The following is a 24,690-nucleotide window of genomic DNA, read 5'->3' as shown; positions in this document are numbered from 1 at the left end:
AACGATGGATAATCTCATACTATAATTTAGATGCAACTAGACATCTCTCACCATGTGTTAGTCTATATAATAAAGATTAAGTTTCAAACCCAAATCACAGACTCCACTCAATACACAACTAAACTAGCTAGAGAGAGAGAGAAAGATGGGTACTTCGTACCAAGAATCTTCATCATTGCTTCTTCAAAATCTCAAAGTGACGATCAAAGAAGCATCACTCATTTTCCCATCTGAAGAAACCTTAGCTCGTGAGAGAAAATCTATGTTCTTGTCCAATGTCGACCAAATTCTCAACTTTGATGTCCAAACGGTTCATTTCTTTCGACCAAACAAAGATTTTCCTCCTGAGATCGTGTCGGAGATGCTGAGACAGGCGTTGGTGAGAGCAATGGACGTTTACGAGTTTCTGGCCGGGAGACTTCGGCTGAACCCTAGCTCTGGTCGGCTGGATGTGGACTGTAACGGTGCCGGAGCTGGGTTTGTAACGGCAGCGAGTGAGTACACTTTGGAGGAACTTGGAGATTTGGTTTATCCAAATCCAGCTTTTGCTAAATTGGTTACAAGTCACCTTCAAACTTTGCCTAAAGATGATCAACCATTGTTTGCTTTTCAGGTAACCAACAAATTGCTCCCTATTGATTAATCCTAAACATATACTTTTCCACGTTAATTACTTCGTTTTTCTTTGTGGTGTAATATCGCAAAAATATATTTTCACCAGATTCGAGTGTACATCGTAAATAAAACAGATGAATAAAATTTCTCAGGATCTTAAGAAAAACAAAAAAAAAGATCCAAGTAAACAAAAGATTTGTTTTCTAGAAGAACAAACCAAGCAGATTCATATTCACGTTTTTTAGTTGTCAATTCATTTAATATATAATTAAGCAATACATTATTTTATTTTTTGTGGCTGTATAAGCACAATAGATTATGGTAATTACTTGAGGATTATGTTTGATATAGGTTTAGAATTTGATTTTCCAACGTAGATAAATAAAACATCAATATTTTTGACTATTCCCCCGTTTCAGAAATTAATTTAACATTTGCTTCACTAATCTTCTGGTAATAAAATGACAAAAAAACTTCTTGCTACAAAAAACTAGACACTTTTAAGTTTATTAATCTAATTAATATCTATAATGAAATAAATAAGTTAGGTAATCAAGCAATTCCTCTAATCATTGTAAATTTGTAATAACCCACAAACGAAAAGAAAAATATTTAGGGGTAAACAATACTCAAGAAACTAGTCAAATGCATTGGGTAGCCACTGTAAACTAACCGTCCTACTCAATCCTGTAGGTGATCTCAAGATATAAACGGATAAGCCTGTAAGAGATCTTTAGTTTAAGTAAACCAACCACCCTACTCAGTCCTTAACAATGTAAACATAAGTCTTATATCAAGTAACATGTAAACACAAAGTAACATGTGACACATATATTTACTCGGACATGTTCCAGTTTTGCCTGCAGACAGATACTATGCCAAAAAAGTTTGAAACTCTTCCAGTGTACAAGTACAACCATACTGACACAAATATTATATAGCTTGTTACTTTATTTCTAATTTATACACAAACTAGTCAGGACAAAAAGACAGTTATGTTTGTTTTTAGAACCCAAAAATAAAACAGTTATGTAACCGACGAGTGTTTTATGCATCTTCTATTCTATTAATTCTTCAACATGTCCAATTGATAAATATTGTGTCCATCTTTTTAAATTTTATAACTGCCACAAATACATAATAGACATACAAATTAATTGTAAGCAAACAATATAACTGTAATCACTAACGTAACCCTATATTATTTTTTTGTAAACTAACCCACTAACCCTACATTAAAGGAACAAATATTAGATATGTCAGAGCAAAATATTATAATAGGTTAACTTCTACCATTTATTCAAGTTTGATATCAATATCAACATTGTTAAAAACAAACTATATCAGACATTGTGGACACTTCAGAGATTCCGTATTATGTATACTTTACAGAGGGATAAAAATTTCACAGATTATTATTAGAACTGCAATATTATATGTACACAATTATTTGAAAATGGAAAATCTATAAATATTAAATTAAAATAATATTATGCTTTTTGCGGGTCAAAACTCTCGCCTAAAATCTTAATCCATCTAATAGACCAATTAAAATAGTTCATGTAAACGCTAATTATATATAAAATTAAAAATTAGATAAACAAAAAAGGTGATCTTCAAAAATTAAAATTTCCAAAACCCATTTTACTTTTTTTTGCTAAATAGGATTAAAAGGAAAAATACAATTACAAAGAAAACTATAAATATGATTAAATAAATATAAATATAAAAATTAAATTTCTAAAAAAATCGTAAAACAGAAAATAAACTCGCCCTTTGATATTATTATGGAAGTTACTATTTATAAAAATATATTCTATGGGTTTTAGTTTAAAAGATTTTAAATAGGTTATTCGAATATCTATCAATACTATTAAAGTTGAAACATGACCAACTGATATCAGTTGTGACCAATTTTAAATGAAATATGATTCTTACTTTCTATGCCTTTAAAAAGAAACTGAGTATTTCATAAATGTTTCTAATTATATAGGAAGTCTAACCGCAATCCCTTATTATTCGCCTAACCATTACGTAAGTTTTATGTTTCGGGGTAAATCAGTTACTAAAGTGGGCTTTGTATCAAGATTTTTACGTAGCCCAAATATATTATTAGGAATTTGTTTTGTGTTAAATTTTGTTATCGGTTTTGTAAAATCAACCTTGCATAGTGGCAAAACGTTTTGCATATTGGCTGTCAGTTTTATAAATGCTTCTATTCTTAAAATTGTTTTAGCTATTAGAATATTATTTTTTCTTTACAATTTGGTGGACAATAGTTTTTTCCAGAAATAAAACAGTTACACAACTAACCGGTCAAAAAATAGTTACACAACATTTTTCAAAAAAGTCCAAACTGACATGTGGCAATTTGTTCGTTGGACGACAATTTGTTGTTTGTTGTTGATTATAGCCTAGATTTTATAAAAGTTATATTTCTTAAAAATATAAAACAAAAAATATATCCGTCTTTTTAAGGACGGATCATAAGTTTGATCTAATTATTTGAAAATCGATTTGGGAGTGCGGGTTATGAGTATTTTATGCGGGTGAATGTGAGTTGGTTGATTTTGGATCGCGGCTACTCGGCGACCCGCAAGATATTTAAAAAGTAAATATTTCTTTAAAAATACAGGAATTTAAAAATAATAATTGAAATTTTAAATCATGTGTAAATTTTTTATTATAAATATATTTTTATAATAATTAAATTAAATAAATTTTTTTTTAAATATATATATATATATATATATATATATATATATAACCCACAGATAACCACAAAATTAAACGGAACGGGTGCGGGTATAAAATTATTTGTTTGCGGGTTGTGCGGTCATGTTTTTTAACCAAAACAAAATTGAAAACCAGCGGGTTGGTGGATCAGCGGGACAAGTTTCACCCGTAACCCAACCTTAATCGTACGTACCAGTTCAATTTTTAAATTGCTATTATTTAATAAAATATATTTTTATTAAAATTTATACATAAGTATGATTAAAAATACAAATATAAACAGAAAGAAAGAAAAATATCAAAAAATAAATTTAAAACAAAAAAATACCCGCCCTTTTAAGGGCGGATCAAAATCTAGTCTATTTTATTAAAGTAGAATCATCATATGTTCATATACATAGGATTACGATTTATTCCACTTTTAATTATTTTTAAAAAATTCATCACTGTTGATTTAATTATCACTTACATATTAGACAGCACTAATAGAATACATCATCGCACATATTACCATTAAATGGATTTTAAGTCTTTTTGGGTCTAAATGTTAAGAATGGATTTTAAGTTTGGATATTCATTACTTATACTAGAACAAAATCTTATAATTTTTTTTAAAAAATTGTTGTTTAAACAACTAGTTTAATCCACTATTATTATTTAAAATATTTCTAAACATTAACTCAATATTCTTAAATAATAAAAATACAAACTGAGCATATTGTAGTTTAGCATATTGTATTTTAAAGAATCTAACAATTTTAGCTTAAACAAAATAAATATTTTATCAAAAGTAATAAAAATCATTATGTGTCATAATGAGTCTGTTTAAGTAGATGACAAAAAAATAATCAAATCAGTTTAAAAATATAATTTTTCATTAAATATACTTCTTTATAAAAAATAGTTTTGCACTTTAAAATCGACGGATGGGAATCTAGTTAACAATCACTATAACGTTATCAATGTACATATTTATTGAAGTTGTTCGTAATGTCAATTTATTTAGTTGCTACTTGGTGGCATTAATAAAACTTTAAAAATAACACTTGTAAATGATTGCAACATTAAAACGCTGGTTTTCTTGGTTGCTAGTTTATTGAAATCCACCGAACACAAATCAGTCTAAATTAATGTGACATCATTCTGTTTGAATTGTAATCGTTTCCTGAAGAAAAGTAGTGTATACCTTAGTTACTCGATAGCTAATGAACGTATGAGCTATTAGAAATTAGTCATGATACTATGTAGATATTCTGCACTCTTGTTTGCCATAAATCATGTGTTCAAATGATCATTAGTGCCAGCTTTGCCATCCATGTGCGGTGTGCCACTATTTAATTTACCGGAGATTTTCCTAAGTATACAACTGTGTCTTTGGTTAACGAAACCAAATAGAGAAAGTGTTAATGACAAGTGAATATTCTAAAGTTTGGTCCAAGTCACGGAGATCAATATGCATACGTACGTACTTAAAAATTAAACATATGGGCAGGTGACATCCTTCAAGTGCGGTGGATTTGCAATGGGAATCTCAACAAACCATACAACGTTCGACGGACTTAGTTTCAAAACATTTCTCGACAACTTAGCCTCCCTCCTTCTAAGCGAGAATCCCTTATCAACACCTCCATGCAACGACCGTACTCTTCTGAAAGCTCGTACTCCACCACGTGTCACATTCCCACACCACGAGCTTGTCCAGATTCAAGACTCCGAGACAACAACCGTCTTCGAGGCCACTTCAGAGCACCTAGACTTCAACATCTTCAAGCTATCATCTCAACAAATCTTGAGGCTGAAGGAGAAGGCCTCGGAGGGTATTAGTAGTGGTCGTGTTCGTGCGACCGGTTTCAACGTCGTAACCGCTTTGATTTGGAGGTGCAAAGCCCTCTCTTTAGTAGAAGAAGAAGAGGAAGAGGATCTTGAAAAAGAATCAACGATTCTTTATGCGGTGGACATCAGGGGGAGGCTGAATCCTCAGCTTCCCTCTTCCTACACCGGAAACGCTGTTTTAACCGCGTATGCAAAGGCTAAACGAAAGGTATTGCTGGAAGAGCCGTTTGGGAGGATAGTGGAAATGGTAGGAGAAGGGTCAAATCGGATAACGGATGAATACGCGAGATCAGCTATAGATTGGGGAGAGATGTACAAAGGGTTTCCACATGGGGAAGTTTTGGTTTCGTCGTGGTGGAAACTAGGGTTTGCGGAGGTTGAGTATCCTTGGGGGAAGCCTAAGTATTGCTGCCCCGTTGTGTATCATAGGAAAGACATAGTTTTGCTGTTTCCAGACATTGAGGGAGATGGTAAAGGTGTTTATGTCTTGGCTGCTTTGCCTTCTAAGGAGATGACCAAGTTTCAGAATTGGTTTGAAGACACCCTTTCCTGATTTATTGGCATCATTTTGCTTTGGTATATTGCTTAATTTTACCTTTTTATCAAAGAAAAAAAAGAGAGAAAAAGTCAGTTTGATTTGGTTTGGTTTGAAGTTGAATTTGTGTTTCTTCATTTTGCATTGGTATTGCCTAATTTTACTTTATTACTTCGGTACTTTCTTATAAAAAAAGAAGAAAAATAAGTATTATTTGGTTAAAAGACAAATTTAAAAAGTAAAACAAAAGCAAACAAAAAACAAAGTTTTCTCTCTCTTGCAATTTGCTCTCAGGCACTTTTTTCGAAGTGAAGTATTAACCATTGGTTTCTCAGCTGTTACTTCCTTTTACCCCACGTTTCTTTCCTTTTGCACCCCCCTTTATTCTCTGAAAAAGTTGCTGCGATTTCAAAAGTTTATCTCCTTTAGAAATATCCACCGGTCCATAGACAGTCTCACCACACAAACCGGCCGTCTCTGATCGGAAACTCGCCGGGTTCAGCCCCCGACGCCGTCGGCGGGTCAGCCAGGTCCTCCTGTGCCGTCTCCTCTTCTTCGGCCACCTCCAAACACCCACTGCTCTGTACTGCAGATCTGTTTATGGAGACTACAAGCTGAAGGATTCTCTCATTTGGGTTGCCATAACCTCCTTTATATCTTCTACTACTAACGCGCAACAGCATTAATCACTCCTACCAGCTTATTGCTTCGGCATTAACTCTCTCCCTCGTAACGTATAAAGCTCTACTTTCCGGTGGAGGTTGCTCTTTGTTTAACCCCACGCTGCAGAGAACTCTTGTCTACTTATTACTACCCTAACTTGTAACGGTTTGAGAAATGGCTAGACGATTCAGCCGCTCAGAGAAAGGGAAATGGCAGGCTCCTCCGGAGCTCCCAGCGAAACGACCTCCGGTGCGCATACTGGCGAATGACTGTGACGACCTCATTGAGGCAAACAGACTGACAGTCATTGGTAGACTGACTAATACTCATATCCAAAAGCCTAGGGCTGTTATGGATTTCATGGTTCAAATCTGGAACCTAGAAGGAAGATTCGAAGGCAGGGTACTGGGGCTTGACAAGTTTCAAGTAACTTTCAGAACCGAAAATGAGCTCCTACAAGTTCTAGAGAAAGGCCCATACCACTACAAACGATGGATGATCTTGCTTCAAAGATGGGAACCTACTGTGCCTGACCTCTTCCCATCAAAAATCTCCTTCAATGTAAGGATACACGGGATCCCTCTACAGTTCTAGTCTGAGGGGACCATCCTCACCATTGGCAGTGAGCTTGGAAAATGTGTGGTAAGAGATGTCAAAGAAGCTAAGATATGGGTAGAAGTGGATGGACTTCAACCTTTGGTTATGAAGATGGAGATCGAAACTCCAAATGACGACATCACTGAAGTGGAGTTGGAGTATATTAAAATCGAGAAGCACTGTTTCTCCTGTTTCTCGCTATTTCATGAGGAATCAGACTGCCCCCATCTACCTCCTCATGCTCCTCCTCCGAAAGATAGAGTACTGGGGATTACTCAAAGCATTGCTCTTCAACGCATTGAGGCAGAAAAGAGGCGTCATGATGATAGACGTGGTTACAGAAGACCCGATGATAACCGTGCAAATTCTAGACCTGATGATGCTCGTGTAACTTCTAGACCCCACCATATGAGCTCCTCACAATCAGTGAGAGACAGAGCTCCTGTGGGAAGGCCTTATCCTCGAGTTGATGATCACAGAAGAGATCACTCTAACCTGTCGCGTACAGCTCATCCTCACTTTGAGCACCATCGATATGGAGCTCCTTCTGTGCAATACAGAGTAGTTGAGAAAAACAGACTCAGTTCGGGTTCATCTGCTCCTCATCTCAACTCAGTCAACCAGTCCAGGAGAGCTGAAAACAATGGTATCAATCTTTCTGGCCATAATGAAGTAGAGCAACAAATAAACTCTCGCAGAGATTTTACACCAGTACGAAACTTGAGCGATCGTCTAAAGTCTCCAGTAGCAGAAGATGATGCTCGATTGTCGGATTCCAGAAACGAGATTACTCCATCTCGCAACCTACAATCACGCATAGAAATCCCTGCTACTAGGGGAGTTCACACTCACTCGGGATCCAGAGAGAGGCGCTCAGCTCTTGAAAGACTCTCTGAACCATCCATGAGAAAGCCTCCCAGTTTTGAGTCTGGACGCCTGCAACTAAATGAGGGATTAGTGGAAGCAGAAGCTCAAACTGAACATATGGAAATGGAGATCCAAACACAGGAACCTGCTACTGCCTCTGTAGTTCAGCGAGTAAATGATAGCTCTACAAGAGCTAGTAAGAGAACTGGTACCTCGATACCGATGGCCCCTCAAAGCAAATCGCTTGGCAAAAGGAAAGTTGTCTCTAGAAGAAAGGTATCAAGAAGCCCCTCCAAACCATCATCCAAAGAAAACCAAGCTCTGGGCGCTCTACTACAACTAGAAGGAAGCTAACAGTAGACAAAGATCCCAATTTACCTTGTGATAAGGTGGGAACCAGTAAGCAACGTAAGAAGGCGGGTCCTCAAACTACGGTGTTTATACCAGGAAGTACTAGAGGTGGGGTGGATTTTCGGCCCCATCAAAACCCTCTTCCTTAGTCTTATTAAGCTGGAATTGTCAAGGATTGGGGAACATCCTTACAATCCGGCGAATTAAGGAGATCCATAAAAAGATGGCTCCTAATGTAATGTTCCTCATGGAAAACAAAGAACAATTATGAGGTTATAAAGCTTAAATTACAGAGTCTTCAGTTTCCTCATTATTTCTCAATCCCTCCCGATGGACTCAGTGGGGGACTCTCCCTGTTGTGGACCGAGGACACTGATATAACCATTCTGGAATCATCCCCCAACCTGATTGACACAAGAATCGTTCATAAAGGAGTTACATCTTATGTGTCTTTTATCTATGGCTCCCCTGCTACGGAGAACAGAGTCGCTTACTGGAGTAAACTACACTCGATAGGACAGGGAAGGGATGCCCCGTGGCTATTGACGGGTGATTTCAACGACATTTTAAACAATGCGGAAAAAGTAGGAGGCCCAACTCGTCCCGAAGGGTCCTTCTCAGCTTTCAGGTCTTTTGTGGCGCAAAACGGTCTGTGGGACCTTAAGCATACAGGCGAGCAACTTTCATGGAGAGGCAACAGGCATACCCACTTCATAAGGTCAAGGCTAGATCGCGTTATGAGCAACTGTGATTGGGCTGAAGCTTTTCCTTTTGGGAGATGTCGATACCTTCGATTTGAGGGCTCGGATCATAGACCTCTCCTAACTTACTTTAACTCGGAAAGACAAAAAAAGACGAGGTCTCTTCAGGTTCAATCGGGCGCTAACTGAGCAGGAGGAAGTAACCAAGGTTATTGACGACTCCTGGCACCTATCACCGCTAGCTTCAGTGATCCAAAGACTAAACGAATGCATACGGGGAATAATTAAATGGTCAAAGGAGAAACAGGAGCATAGCAATGTTCTTATTAAACAGAATCAGGATGCTCTTGAGGCGGCTTTATCCAGCGACACTCCTGACCAGACGCGTATTGATGAGATCAACGCCACTCTCCAAAAGGCATACATTGAGGAGGAGCAGTTCTGGCTGCAGAGAAGTCGAATTCAATGGCTCAAGCAAGGAGATAGAAATACCGGCTTCTTTCACGCAGCTACTAGAGCAAGGAGAGTTATAAATGCCATTCCGGTCCTGGAAGATGTACAAGGTGGAGCAGTGTACGAGGAACAGGACATCACCAGAGTGATATCCGACTACTTTTCTCAGATCTTCAAGACCAATGGGAATGATTCTTTTGAACAGATCCAAGGACTTCTCTGCAGTAAAGTTACTCCGGAAATGAATAGTATGCTGACATCTATACCGAGCGATTCGGAAATCAGAGAAGCAGTGATGTCAATCAACGGGAATAAAGCCTCGGGTCCGGACGGATTCTCAGCCACCTTCTACCAATCTTATTGGCATATAGTAGGAGCAGAGGTCATCAGGGACGTCCGGGAATTCTTCACTTCCAGCATCTTGGATCCTAGGCAGAATGAAACCCACGTTAGGCTCATTCGAAGATTGTCGGTGCCCGGACAGTAGCGGACTTTCGCCTCATAGCTTTGTGCAATACACACTATAAGATCATTGCAAAGCTTTTGTCCCAGAGACTTAGACCATTATTGCCGTGTTTGATATCTGATACTCAATCAGCGTTTGTCTCTGGACGGGCTATCTCCGACAACGTCCTCATTACCCACGAGACCCTCCACTATTTGAGAACCTCAGAGGCGACAAAGCGATGCTCAATGGCTGTAAAAACGGACATGAGCAAAGCTTTCGATAGGATTGAGTGGAGCTTTGTTAGAGAAGTACTGGGTCTTCTCGGATTTGATCCAATCTGGATAGGATGGATAATGAGCTGCATAGAGTCGGTGACATATTCTTTTCTTATAAATGGGTCTCCGCAGGGACTGGTGAAGCCTTCTAGAGGGCTTAGACAGGGAGATCCCCTCTCACCTCACATTTTTATTCTCTGCACCGAGGTGCTCTCCGCTCTGTGCAATCGTGGACAATCTGATGGCTCTCTCCCTGGTGTACGAGTAGCTCGCAGTAGCCCCGCTATAAATCACCTCCTCTTCGCGGATGATACCATGTTTTTCTGTAAGTCGAAGCCACCGTGTGTCTCAGCTTTGATGAAGATTTTGTCCATCTATGAACAAGTTTCAGGACAGAGGATAAATCCACAGAAATTGGCCATCACTTTCTCTGCTAAAACACCGGCTGCAGTACGAGATCGTGTCAAGCAGTCACTGGAAATCTATTCCGAAGGTGGTGTTGGTAAATATCTCGGACTTCCCGAGCATTTTGGCCGTCGTAAGCGAGACATCTTTGCCTCCATTCTTGACAGAATTCGACAGAAGGCACATAGCTGGTCGGCAAAGTGCTTATCTGGAGCTGGTAAACAAGTGATGCTCAAATCAGTGCTCTCAGCTATGCCGTGCCACGCGATGTCCTCTTTTAAATTGCCGCTCTCTCTGTGTAAACAAATACAGTCACTGCTCACTCGGTTTTGGTGGGATGCTAACCCCGACAAGAAAAAGATGTGTTGGGTAGCTTGGGATACTTTGACGTTACCGAAGTATGCGGGAGGTCTTGGCTTCCGAGATATTGAGATATTTAATGAAGCCCTCCTCACAAAGATAGGCTGGAGACTGCTCAAGGAACCAAACTCTCTGCTGGCTCATGTCCTTTTGGGCAAATATGCGTAGGGCTCATCTTTCATGGACTGTGAGATCCCTAAATCTGCTTCCCATGGATGGAGAAGTGTTCTCGCTGGAAGGGAGATCCTCCGCAAGGGTTTAAATTGGGCAGTCGGTGATGGTGAACAGATTCGAGTATGGGATTCACCTTGGCTGTCTTTCCAGTCTCCTAGCCAACCGATAGGCCCAGCTACTCTTGAGAACCGATTGCTTATGGTTAGCGATCTTCTCTGTCCCCTTTCAAATAAGTGGGATGTTGAGAAGATCAGGAGCATCTTACCTCAGTATGAGGAGAGTATTTTGAAGATAAAAACTAGCTCTACACCATCGTCTGACACGCTAATTTGGTTACCAGGAAAGACAGGCAATTTCACTACAAAAACGGGGTATGGAGTGGGAGCTACGTCTAAGGGACTACAGAGCTCTACTGATGATCCTGTTGACTGGCTAAAGCATATTTGGAATGTCAAGACAAGTCCTAAGATAAAAGATTTCCTATGGCGGGTAGTGAAGAAAGCAATTCCGGTGAGCTCAAACTTGGAGAGAAGGGGATTCCCGAGTTTCAACTGTAAGGCTTGTGGAACACATGAAGATGACATCCATGTACTACTCAAGTGCCCCCTAGCAGAAGAAGTTTGGAGCCTGATACCGGTTCATCACAGACCAGTGAGTTCGATATCATCTATTGCTGATTTGATAAAACAGGGCGGAACCTATACTCCTCTGCCTCCGATAGGGGTTACAGTTCCTTTATGGCCATGGGTGTTATGGAACTTATGGAAGTCACGAAACAAGCTTGTGTTTGAGAATAAGAGTTTCACAGGGCCTGAGATAGTACTGAAGAGTATCAAGGATGCAAAGGAATGGGGACAGGCCCAAAAGGATGCCATCATTCCTATCTCCGGCAACGCCCTATCATCACACTCAAACACTCGATCGCCATGTCCCCCTCCGACTTTCCAACCGGGAGTACTAGTTTGCAGAGTTGATGCGGCGTGGGACTCCAAATACGGGAAGTGTGGTATAGGCGGGATTTTTAGTGGGGGCCTGACTCCAAATCCGGGAAGTATGTCCCTCTCTACCATTGCAGAAGTTCACAGTCATGTTTCCTCAGATATTATGGCAGAAGTCATCGTTGTTCATCGTGCGGTCTCGCTGGCCGTGTATTCAAACGTCCGATCCCTGGCGGTTCTATCCGACTCTCTTTCCTTGATCAAGCTTTTGAAGAGGGGAGAGCTTCAACCTGAACTGTTCGGTATCATGTTTGATATCTATCATTTCATGCCTTTGTTTGATGTTATTTCTTTTAGTTTCATTTCTCGCAACTTTAATTCCGAGTCTGATTCTGTGGCAAAATCAGTTCTTGCTTTGTCTGTAACAAACCCTACCCATGGCGGGTAAACTATTTGGTTTGAATGAATGAAGTACTTGTTTGATAAAAAAAAAATAAGTATTATTTGGTTTAGTTTGAAGTTGAATCTTGATTTTCATATAAAAAACCAAGCTAAAAGTATTAAACATAATTATTTATAGAAATATACTTTTTTGCATTCAATGAACTTTTAATATATATACATGAAATATGTATGATGAATTTCAGTTTGTTTTATTTGGTTACAGTAAAATTTGACCTTTTTGGAATTTTTTTAAAACAGTAGCAATACGATTATACTGCTAGATATGGTATTTGATTATTACAAGTTTGAAAAGAGTACTTTACACCGTCGCATGTATTTTTCTGTTACTTAAAAGACAGTATACAAAACGTTGTAATGAAAGCACAAAGGATACTGTAAATTGAAACAACTACATAAGAGTTTTTACATTATAAAGGCTGTGCATAGACTTGTAACCTGAACAAAACACATCTAAGGTTACTTCTTCTTTAACCGATTTATCATATTCCCTCATCTAGAACGCTTTGCCTGATCATACAACTTCAATCCACAAGAAGCCAAAAAAGAGTTTTGAGGGATGTAATCCGAAAAAGAAGAAAAGAAAAAAGATGGAAACTGTAAAGAAACTTAAGCATCATTCTCATTATCCAATCTTGCTGTTTCTTCAACAGCTGGTGGTGGTGGGTTTGTGGATGGAGGCAAACACCGTTTAGAGAAGAATGTGGATATCATTTTCGGCCTCTTAACGCCTTTATCTGGTGATGGTGATAACCCAAGCTTTGTCAACACTTCTTTCTTTACCTATAATATTCATTACACAACTGAAGGATAAGCAATTCCGTCTCAAGCCAAACACAGCTGTTGTTATGAGAGAGATCAAAGTAGCTAACCTGCCAACGGCTATCCTCGAAATCTGATATCTCGCGCACTTTTTGTCTTAGTTTGGTCTTTGGAACATCAGGAAACTTCTGCTGCAATGTTTCAACCACTTTGGTGATACCTTGAGAGCATGATTGAATTGTTGATACCTGCCACGCCAATTTCTTGTTAGAACTATCTAAAATATGTTAGAGAAAAAATGTAATTTGTTTGGAGAAAATCTACTCACAACTGTTAGTAAATCCGAGTCTGGTATGGATTTTGCTTTTGAAGCTGATGGTGGAGTGCTCTGACTACAGGATGACTTGGCCGCTGCTTCTTGATCCTCATCTTGTATGTCGTTGATCGATATCTCAATGAGAGAAGATGAGCAAGGGAATGCACGCACCACGAGAGCTCTTAGACATATCTGTTCCATTTTCTGTGCTCCCTCTAGATCTTTAGCAGCTAAAAGAGAGACCTTCTCATGCGTTAGGTTACATATAATCAGTGGCTGCGTTTTCGCCAGAGCGTGGTCAGTCAAACTCTGCACTTGTTTTTGCTGATGTACAAGTGCGCGGAACTCTTGACTCTCTTGATCTTGTTGCGTAGATGGAGATGAAGTTGCATCCTGCTCAGACGGATCAAGATCCATTCTGTCCACTTGGACCCCCTGAACCATATAATCACAAGAGTTTACATTAAGAAACTTCTTCACCTAAGTGAAAACCATTCGCTATAATAACAAAAATTCTTAGACTGTGAAGCTAATACCATTAACAAAGATGGTAGATGCTCTTAGGAAAACTAGACTAAATGCAAAATTAGCTGTTTCAGATTCCTAGAGTGTCAACTTAGGATTTAAAAGAGTTTCTGTACCTCATCTTCTGAGAGATACCCATCAGGTACCATAAAGTCATCTTCACTATCATCTTCGTCATCACCCTTTGAACATCCTTCTTCCAAAGATTCTTCTTCATCGTTCTCACAGTCTGAAAGGCTTTCACCAGCTTGTTCCTTTAAACAAAACAAAAAAGCACCTTATTAACCAGTGATCTTTTGGGTTGTAAAAGCACGATGATTTCCTAAATCAAAATGTTAAAATCAATTATATTACCTCTTCCCATTCTTCATCGCTATCAACTTCATAATCCAATTCCGGATCCTTCTTCAGAGGACGACGTGGCCCTACAACTTGACTGTAAATGTTGAACAAAAGAACCATCAGTACTTGAAAGAAAATTTAGAGTGAGTATTTGTTATCTTCTCTTTCAATTTGGATTAGCCAGATGTATATCACAACAGGAAATGAATTATTGTTGCAACTCTAGCAGAATCACTAAACAATCGCTACACTAAAATAAGCTACAGTGATTGTTTAATCCAACTGAATGCAGAAAATGGTAATAAGTCAAAATAGACGAAGGTGAGTTGAGTTAAGGATCAGCCACTACAAGAACTATGTTGTTTTCGGACATTCTTTACCATGCTTTACTAAACAGCATAGAGAAGGGGTAGTCACACAGACAGCTGCCAACAAAACTAATATGCAAAAGCAGTAACAAACAAACTCATGGAGAAGCTAAAAGCTTGGAGTTAGTCAATACTTCACATACTTTTAGCTGACTAAAACTAACAAATGATCTATATCCTTTTAGCTTACTGCCTAATTTTTTTTAAATTCAAAATAAGAACTAACCTTTTGGTTGGCCAAATACCATAAAAGCCTGGTCTGTAGCTTTTATCAAACTGTAACAATTGCATGGCTCTCCTGGACTTCTTACGATCAGATGAAGAAGACTTGCTCTGTCTAACACAAGATACATCATTCAAGTGTTTCTCTTGACATTCATCTTCTTGCTTCTCCATGTTAAGTTCGCCGTCAGATGTTGCTCCATTATTTGTAGATAGTTTTAGTTTTGGAAATAGTTCACTCTTTGGCTTCCTACGCATCCCCCAATGTTTTCTCCTTCTCGAAAGCGAATGACTTAGCTGACGCCAGGAAGTAAAATGTTCCCTACAAAGAAACACAACTCAGACAACAATACCGAAAGTGATACTTTACAGATCAACCACCAACGAAAACAACTATCATACCTGCGAATATCATCGACTGAAGCTTCACAAGTTGTTGCAAAGGCATTGTCAATCGCCTCAATAACTGTTCTACTTTCATCCTCAGGTTTTGTGCATGACGGACCCTGAGCAGTTACTTCAACGGAAGGAGGTTTGGGTTGGGTGGAAGAAGTGTCTTTGCTTCTTTTAAGAAACCTCTCCATGATAGAAGCCTGTTTCTGTACTTCAAGCTGCTTCTTTAGTTCCGCCTGTTCCTTCTCTCTACGCTTCTGCTCCTTCTCTGACTCATCCTGCTGTTTCTTAATCCGTTTTCTCGACTCAGCCTCTTCCTTTTCTTTATCTTCATTAAGTGCCTTCTGTAGCAGCTTCTGCTCCTTTTCCTGACAACAATATACAGAACGCTCAGATTTCAAAATCAAATAGGCAAATCCAGAGAATAGAAAGCCTTACAAGTTGCAACTTTTCTTTAAGAAGTTGACGCTCCATCCTCTTCTTTTCCTTCTCAGCTTCACATTTAGTTTTCTCCAATTGTTTAAGAAGCAGTTTCTCTTCCCGTTTCGCATCTTTATCAGCCCTTTAACAACCAAAAACAACAACTAAGCAATAAGAAAGAAAGAAACACACAAAAAAAACAAACAAAGAAGTAAACTAAAGATGCTTGCTTACATCTCAGTACTATTCTTCTGCAACATATTATCCATAAACGATCGAATATCCACTTCACTCAGTACTTTCCCAAGCTTCTCAGCAGCTTTGTTGAGATCAGATCTAAACGACTTGTCAGTCTCTGCTCTTTGCAACACACCTAACATTGCTGTATAAATACAATAACAAGTATAAAACCTTCCATATCAAATAGAGAGTAATCATCAATAGAGAAAAACATTCCCACCAGAAACAGCAGTAATCCTCTCATGAATCTTCTTTCGACAAGTCCGTCGAACTTTGAGCAATCCACGAACAGATTTAGGCATCATCTTCAGCTCTCTCGTCTATTTAAGCATTAATAGAAACCATAAGACTAGCAATTGAAGAAGAAATAAACATGTATTGAGAGAGAGAGAGAGAGAGAGAGAGTTACCTCCCAGCACCAGAGACAAGATTCATCATCATCTTCCAAAACGTCAGCCTCCGCGTTAGGCACGCCGTAACTGACTCTCTGCCCGATGGAGACGACAGCCGTCTTCACGGAAGCCATCGTGACGCTCTCGATCTTCTCTCTCAGTTTCGAGAAAATCTCATCCACGAGCTTCGACAAGGGCAGGCTCGTCTCCTCCATCAACAACGCCACCATTGAATTCACAGAGGAGGAAGGGGAGGAGGAGGAATCAGAAGAAAACAGATCTGGCGTCTGAGTCTGGCCAATCGTTTGACGGAAATAGACGAAGAGGCTTTCCATCTCCAGCTTCAACGATTGGATCTGAGCATCTTTCTCCTCTGGGGTTAGATTCTCAATCGCGGCGGCGGCGGGTTCTCTCTTCCGCTTCTTCGCACCGATCGTCGTCTTCCGATTCTCAACGTCCATTTCTTTTTTTTTTTCTTTTGGACCGCAGAAACCCTAAAGCTCAGATAGAGATGAAGAAGATCTGGAGAAATGATTTATGGGGAGGCTTTAAAAGAGGAGAAAGTTTTGGGAGGTTTTTCGTTGATTTTCCCGCCAAGGATTTGACGGGTGGTTTTGCCTCCAGTTGCCACATTTGGCGATTTTTTACTGTGTTTGGCGCCACTGAGAGAGAGAGAGAGATAGCCCATTTACGTATGGGCCTGCTTTTCTTACTTTTCAGGCCTCGATGATATACTATTTTGGACTCATATACAGAGTTTTGATATGGTTTTCGATCGGTTCTGAATCTGTTCAATTCTGAATATTTTATACTTATTACAAATATCCAAACAAATTCGGATATTATCTTTTGTGTAGTCAGCCCAATGAGCCCATGGCTCAAGCAGTTTTAAGGCCTTCGGCAAAAAAATATTTTTTGAAAAATAATCTTATTTAAAATAATCTTATATTAGGTTCAAAATATAAATTCGAATGGTGAAAGATAAAAATAGGTCCAAAACACTGTATATATTTAAAATATAAAAAATACTTGAAATTTTCTTTTTAAATTGGAACTAAAATAAATATTATTATTCATTATTAAAAATTAAATTTATTTATTTTAGAATATTATTTGGTATTATTTGTAACTATTTTGAGCTTTAAAATTAAAAATATATACCAAGTTTTGAATAATTTAAAATAATAAAATTATTGGTGAAATAGTATAATAATTTTATGCTTTATGATTGACTAAATATTAATTTTAAATATTTAAAACACTTTGGAATTGTGAATAAAAAATAAAATGCATAATTAATATTATAACTTATATTAAATTAAAATTATTTATCATTTAACAGTATTAATTAATATTTTATATACACGAATGAAAGTTTATATCAGTTAATGAAACACAAATAGCATATTATTATTAACAATTTTTAAATTACTAAAATGTAAATTAAAAATCCTAATATGTTTAAATTGAGAAATATTATTTATAAATACATTACATAATATATTAGGTATTTTATTGGAAACCATTTTGTATAACATAGATACAAAATTTTAAATTATATAGTATTTAGAGAAAATAAAAGGTAACAGCAACATCATATCTTTCATATTAATTTATTTTATTTATTAATTCACAAGAACATTATTTTTTTTAAAAATGTGCTAACAGTACAAATAAGTGGACGAAACCCTTCGGCCTTCACTATCGAGTGAAAAACGGTTCTTTTGTTTTGTGTCTATATGAACCACTAATTTTAACCACAAGTGTATATGCTTCATCAATTTTTTGTATAGAATCATAAACATGTGAATGGGGATAAAAGGTGGATGACCCATCATGTGTGTACGCTCCATCATTTTTCCCGCCTCCCACTCACAACCTTAAACTAGTGACTAAGAGCCATTAGATTTCGTATGATCACAAAAGTTACGTTATATAACTGCCAATAGTTATTTATTCCATTTTTATAATCATTGAAACAAGATGAAAATAAAAAAATACAACAAATATGTTCAGAATATCTTCGTTTGAAGTAATGTTTAATTTTTATTTTTCAGTAAGGTCAAAAATAAGAGATGATGAGCTGGAAGTTTATCAAGAATAATTTTACATTATTGAAATAAGATAGACACGTTTTTTATATAAAATAGATACGTTAATGATAGAGAAGCGAGAATCTTGGCTAACATCAGAAGATTATTCCATAAAGTATTGGATGAGTAGCAAGTATAGAGACATCTCTACTTGGTAGCATTCTTTCTATTTCTAGATTCGTTTTTGTTCTATGTTACTATTTTATTTAATTTCTTCTCCACCCGATGGTAGTAAGTAAGAATGGATGTTTACTTGTTCGGTTGTTCCACATGAAAACGAAGAAAAGAAAAGTTGAGGGGTCTGCATTTTAGCACCTATTGATTTTCTTATAGCCACCAAAGTAAGTTACAAAGCACTCCAGAGCGAACAAGCGAACAAGACGAGTGAACAAAGGGATTTTAATAATGAGGACATCACCCTGAGACCCAATAAATGTTTTGTCTTACTCTAAGCTTTCTCATGTACCCAATTTATTCAGTTGGTCTGATGACTTTTGAATGTCATTTTCATAAAAGGATGGTGGGTTTAGGTTCTCTTACTTATCTCATAATTATTCTGCATTTGACAATTTGGAGCAAGTATATTGATATATATATATAATTATCAGCGAAAGTTTGGTTGATAGGTTTGTCAGCCGGTTAGTTGGTTATTAGAGAGTTTGTTTCTTTCTTAATATACATTACCTTGCTCAATCATAGTCTCAAATTAATTTTTATGAACTATATGTGACTTCATCAAATTCTCTTTCTTCTTTAATCTTAGTTTGGTCGAGCATATGATCATACAAAACTTTGATACATTTTCTTCTTGTTTTAGCAGACCGAAAATTCTCATTGACAGAGAATGATGGGTTCTGGTTCAACCTCTTTTTTCTCCCCAGCTGGTCCCTTCTGATAGCAACTTAGTTTTGTGAGGTTGGTCCTGGGACTGGCCTCTTTTGTTGGTTTTACACAGCTGCTTTGTATGCATTTTGTATATCATTCCTAAGGTAATCCTAAAACTGTGGGATTAATTTGCAAATCAAGCTGTGCAAAAAACTCCTGAAAACTACTTTGTTTATCACAACTGCAGTAGGTCCTTGGCTCTTTCCGAATGACCTAGGTTATGCTCTGGCTGCTTGTTCAGCTGACCTCTTATTTCTTTCTATGTTCATATGTCAGCCAATTTATTTCTATTAACTCAGCATGCCTCTAGTTTCTTTTCCTCTCTTGCAACAATTCTCATATTACTTCTTTGTCTTTGTGTTTTCTGTAAAAAGACATAAAATATTACTAAATAGTTGATGGAATTTGTGACCATGGGTTAAGATCTTCAATACTTAAATCTTCAAGCGGTTCTGATACCACTTGATATACTTTAGTGTATCATTTATTACAATCAGATAAATTATTGTGTGCTAATTTATTTATCTTGTGTTGTTTCTGCCTAAGACGAGAGAAATGTAGAAAAATGAACAACTCTTTACTTATAAGAATTTCAAAATAATATATAACGATATTTTTATAAAAATACTGTTTTCTAGAAAAAAGTTCTGTTGATTTCTAACACAGATTTCGCTGTTATTTGCACTCTTATGAATAAACAATACACTTGTAATTATATGGTGGGGAGAATTTTTAATTTATTCTGAGTCACAAGTCGAATGGTATATATAGTTAAAGGATATATAAAAATATTATTGGCTACCAAGTGTAGGGCTGGGCGTTCGGGTATCCATTCGGGTTTCGGTTCAGTCCATTCGGGTTTCGGGTTTTTGGAGTCAAAGATTTCAGCCCCATTCGGATATTTCTAAATTTCGGTTCGGGTTCGGTTCGGATCTTTGCGGGTTCGGTTCAGGTTCGGATAACCCATTTAAAATGTTTTTAAATTTTCAAAATTTATTATATATTTTAAATTTTCAAAATCTATAAGAAAGATAATATATTACATATAAATTTTCATAACATATATGTCAAAATATCTTAATTTAACATATAAATTGGTTTTCTTTGAATATTTGGATAAAGAATCAATAGATATTTAACTATTTTAGTGTTTCCAGATACTTATGCTATTTTAAACATTTAATTTTGACTATTTGCATATATTTTCCTGAGTATTTTGGAAAACTTAAAGGTATCTTATATATTTTTAATATACATTATATATAAAAATAATGTATATATTTAAGTATATAAATTTATTTCGGATACATTCGGGTACCCAAAATATTTCGGTTCGGATCGGATTCGGTTTCGGTTCTTTAAATACCGAAATTTTGAACCCGTTCGGATATTTAATCAATTTCGGTTCGGGTTCGGTGCTACTTTTTCGGATCGGGTTCGGTTCGGTTTTTCGGGTTCGGATTTTTTGCCCGGCCCTAACCAAGTGGGTGAGATATATTCTGGAATATTATCAGTCTAGCTATTAGAGTGGTGGCTTTAGAATACATAAAAGAAAGAAAAAGAAATGAAATAAGAAGACAATATGTGATGTACGTAGAATCAGTTTTGGATTCTCCTACATCACTGGACAAGAAAAAGATTGCGGTGATGAGTTCTCACGACCCGAGTTAAACCGACTCCCAAGACACTATATATAAGTTACATGTAGAGGGTTAGTTCATAAGAATAGAAGAACCATAAATAAATAAATAAATCAGAAACAACTTGTTTGTTTTAGATCAAAGATGTCTGTACATACCAGAGATCCTCTTGTGGTAGGGGGAGTGATAGGGGACGTTCTTGAACGGTTCACAAGATCAATCGATCTCAGGGTTACTTACGGCCAAAGAGAGGTGACAAATGGGTTGGATATAAGGCCTTCTCAAATTCTCAACAAGCCAAGAGTTGAGATTGGTGGAGAAGACCTAAGGAACTTCTATACTTTGGTTCTTACATTTAAACTCTCTGTTTTTGTTTCTTCGTCATTGCTTCATTACTCTTCTTCTTTCATGCAATTACCTTGGCCGCGCAGACCCACAAAGAGACCTTTAGTGAAATCTTTCTCTTGTTCTGTTTCTCTTACGATTTATTGGTTTTACTTCTAGATATACCATATCCTGAAGTATATTGTTTTTTTTTTTACCTTTTACCATGAAGATGAACCCATGAGCATTTCATGTTAACAGTTTTATACTCTACCAGAATTCTCTTCTTTCTTGGTCTCTTATCTGAATCTCTTATGTTTCTTTTCAGAAACTTTTTCTTGCCAAAAGGTTTTCATTTTTTTTTTGGCGAAAGGGTTCCTTTGTTCCTTCAATAATTTAGATCGTAGTTTATATTTTTTGTTAAAAGTTTTACAATGCTCTTAAAAGGCAAAAGTACATGGGTTCGAATGTCTAAAATATAATAATCAAGAGAATGAACGGTCGTTTAAAGATATATTGATAAATATTAGATCTCTTTGTGGTATATATGATGCCTGTTTGAATAAGTATATTCAAGTTAGTCTTTTCGATACACTGCCTATATATACATGTAGATGCTACCTACCGTTTTTGGACTAGTATGCTACTACTTACCGTTTTCTATTAATTTTTCTTCTTCTTTTACTCATTTCTCAAACTTAACTATGCTTTATTGCTTTATATATTAATTTTCAGAAAAAAACTATGCGTTATATTTTTTGTTTTACCAAAAAAACTTCGTCTTATATGTAACGTATTTTAGTGCTGATGGGTTTAATGAAGGTTATGGTGGATCCAGATGTTCCAAGTCCGAGCAACCCGCACCTCCGCGAATATCTCCATTGGTAACTTTGTGCACTAGTTCACCTCTTTTATCCACTTCTTTGTTATATCCTCGAACAATTTTGCTTTAATTAGATATATACACACAAGACACAACTAGACATGGAAACATGAAATGCATATTAATTGGAGATTTTGAAACTTAGTAATTCACTGATAACAAAAGTAAAATATTTGCCGTTTAACAGACGAGGACTACCATGTAGAATCAGCTTTAAGAAGCGGTCTATCACTTTGTCTCCTAACAAAGCCCAAACAGCATAGGCTAAAACTGAAGAGATTTAAAAAACTTAGCATGCTATATATACACGATATGTATAAATGTTTTCTTAAACAAGCTACACATTAGTCCTATTGGACATGACTTGTACAAACATTTGGTTTTCCACTTTAAAGTTGCCTGTACGTTCTTAGCCTGATGACGTATCTTTGTGACTTGAAGTTAGTAGGACCATGTTTCCTGTTATATCACAGTACAGCTACTACACAACACTTCTTTTTAGTGTTACTTAATTTTATTTTTATCTACTAGTCTCACTTTAATAAATGCGCGAATCATATTTCATATATATTGTGAAAGTATGCATGCACCATACCAAACTTTCAAAGACGGGCTTTGAATATTAGTTGATGCACGTTTTGGAATTACTTAATTACACGGAAGATCTATCGCTTTACAATCACAATAGAACTATAGATCTCATTAGCACCGATAACCTATTTATTACGTTATTATCTTTCTTACAAATCTATAGTTTAAGTAGCATTTTGATGTGGTACAATATCTTAAAAGTCTATATGGGTACTCTCATCATTACAGGTTGGTGACTGATATCCCTGCGACAACTGGCACAAACTTTGGTGAGTTTTATTCCATAGATTGATGACTATGCGGTTGATTGGACGGATATATGTTGATGCTTGTTTTCTCAGGCAATGAGATTGTATCTTACGAGAATCCAAGGCCCACCTCGGGGATACATCGTATCGTGCTGGTATTGTTCCGGCAGCTCGGGAGGCAGACAGTGTATGAACCAGGGTGGCGCCTACAGTTTAACACTCGTGAGTTTGCTGCGCTATACAATCTCGGCCTTCCCGTGGCTGCGGTTTACTTCAATTGTCAGAGGGATAATGGCTGTGGAGGACGAAGAAGTTAGATCGATGGGGGGTTCTTCCTCTAATCATTTGACTTTACATGCCCTATGAGATTAATGCATCTATATATAGTACTATAATAAGCATTTTATGATACGAGTAATGAACGGTGATAATGACTACAATAATTTAATATGTATTAAATAAATCAGAGAGGGGGAAACAAATGAGAGTGTTTTTACTTTTATGGCGTGTGATGCTCAGTATTTTATAGATTCTACATGAAATAGAAGTGTTATATAGCTACAATACGTATACTTCATTTTAGTTTGATGCAACGGTATCTTAACATTCGGAAAACATGGACTAGAAAAACAACCAGTGGCGATAGAATCTTTTTTTTTGTTCTACTTTTGAGTTCATCTTGGTGATCACACAATACACTTTCATCATATTTATATCTATTAACTTGTTGGAAAAATATTGGCCAAGAGATCAGTGTGGCCTTTACACATACACGAAATTTAAATGTTAATGCAATAATCGAATAAATAAAGTAGCAAATACAAACATTTAAGTTTTTAAACAAGTAAAATATGTCAGTCAATTTATTCACTTTTACATATACATATTAAAGATACTCCCTCACAATTTTTCATACATAATCTCTTCCGTATCCTTTTAACTAACCAATAGATATTTATTTAAATCATTTGTATTTAAATAATTATACATTTAATAAGAATACATTAATATATTTTGCCACTTTTTTAATCTATGTAAAATGCGTCTAAGTTACATTTATTATAAAATAGATAGAGTAATAAATAAAGATCGGACAATAAAAGATCTATAATAAATGACAACACACATGTTCTCTCTGTTTTTTTAATGGAGTATAGATGTTTTAGAAAATAAATTAATACACAAAGGTAGACACTTCGTATTTTCTAAGAAAAAGCTGTTTGACATTCGGTTTCCGATTATTTACAAATACCACAAGACTGTAATAATAGTTACTCCCTCCGTTCCATTTTACGTGAAGTTTTAAGATTTTTATTTTGGTTCATAATATGTGATGTTCTCACTATTCTATGTAAAATTAAATGTCATTCAAATTTTGTGATCAATTACAAAATCATGTACTATTTTATTATTGGTTAAACTTGTTTTATTTAGTGTGATTTTTATATAACCAAGATAAAAGTGCATAAAATTTTGTATTTTCTTAATAATTGTGTAAAAATCTAAAACATCACTTAAAATGGTACAGAAGGAGTATAATAACTAAAAATTAAATAATTTGTTTTTAATAAAACATCAGCTATACAAGAAGTTTACAAGAGTCTTGTGCTCGTAAGCATCCGTGCTTATCTAA

The 24,690-nt window shown here is 36.4% G+C and overlaps 4 protein-coding genes across 4 annotated transcripts; 3 read left to right on the top strand and 1 right to left on the bottom strand.

The window, feature by feature from the left end:
• Nucleotides 1-41: 41 nt before the first annotated feature.
• On the top strand, nucleotides 42-5,869 carry LOC108833813 (acyltransferase GLAUCE). The gene is made up of 2 exons (XM_056990306.1): nucleotides 42-613; nucleotides 4,844-5,869. The coding sequence occupies exons 1-2, from the start codon at nucleotides 146-148 to the stop codon at nucleotides 5,735-5,737; spliced, it is 1,362 nt and encodes a 453-aa protein (XP_056846286.1). The 5' UTR covers nucleotides 42-145; the 3' UTR covers nucleotides 5,738-5,869.
• A 1,221-nt stretch (nucleotides 5,870-7,090) lies between these two features.
• LOC130498004 (uncharacterized) lies at nucleotides 7,091-11,007 on the top strand. The gene is made up of 5 exons (XM_056991331.1): nucleotides 7,091-8,122; nucleotides 8,491-9,066; nucleotides 9,233-9,799; nucleotides 9,904-10,107; nucleotides 10,207-11,007. The coding sequence occupies exons 1-5, from the start codon at nucleotides 7,091-7,093 to the stop codon at nucleotides 11,005-11,007; spliced, it is 3,180 nt and encodes a 1,059-aa protein (XP_056847311.1).
• A 1,663-nt stretch (nucleotides 11,008-12,670) lies between these two features.
• On the bottom strand, nucleotides 12,671-16,997 carry LOC108814151 (chromatin assembly factor 1 subunit FAS1). Its single transcript, XM_018586654.2, has 11 exons — nucleotides 16,411-16,997; nucleotides 16,222-16,321; nucleotides 15,996-16,143; nucleotides 15,780-15,903; nucleotides 15,351-15,709; nucleotides 14,953-15,270; nucleotides 14,371-14,452; nucleotides 14,133-14,270; nucleotides 13,504-13,926; nucleotides 13,286-13,423; nucleotides 12,671-13,196 (listed from the first exon to the last, which is right to left on the bottom strand). The coding sequence occupies exons 1-11, from the start codon at nucleotides 16,852-16,854 to the stop codon at nucleotides 13,023-13,025; spliced, it is 2,448 nt and encodes an 815-aa protein (XP_018442156.1). The 5' UTR covers nucleotides 16,855-16,997; the 3' UTR covers nucleotides 12,671-13,022.
• A 3,858-nt stretch (nucleotides 16,998-20,855) lies between these two features.
• On the top strand, nucleotides 20,856-23,631 carry LOC130497702 (protein FLOWERING LOCUS T-like). The gene is made up of 4 exons (XM_056990724.1): nucleotides 20,856-21,356; nucleotides 22,158-22,219; nucleotides 23,038-23,078; nucleotides 23,151-23,631. Exons 1-4 carry the CDS (start codon nucleotides 21,156-21,158, stop codon nucleotides 23,372-23,374), a joined length of 528 nt encoding a protein of 175 aa, XP_056846704.1. The 5' UTR covers nucleotides 20,856-21,155; the 3' UTR covers nucleotides 23,375-23,631.
• Nucleotides 23,632-24,690: the final 1,059 nt, after the last annotated feature.

This window comes from Raphanus sativus, chromosome 7 (genome assembly GCF_000801105.2).
Source record: "Raphanus sativus cultivar WK10039 chromosome 7, ASM80110v3, whole genome shotgun sequence".
NCBI lineage: Eukaryota > Viridiplantae > Streptophyta > Magnoliopsida > Brassicales > Brassicaceae > Raphanus > Raphanus sativus.
The sequence above is the reverse complement of the archived record's forward strand: the minus strand, read 5'-3'. Positions and strand labels throughout refer to the sequence as shown.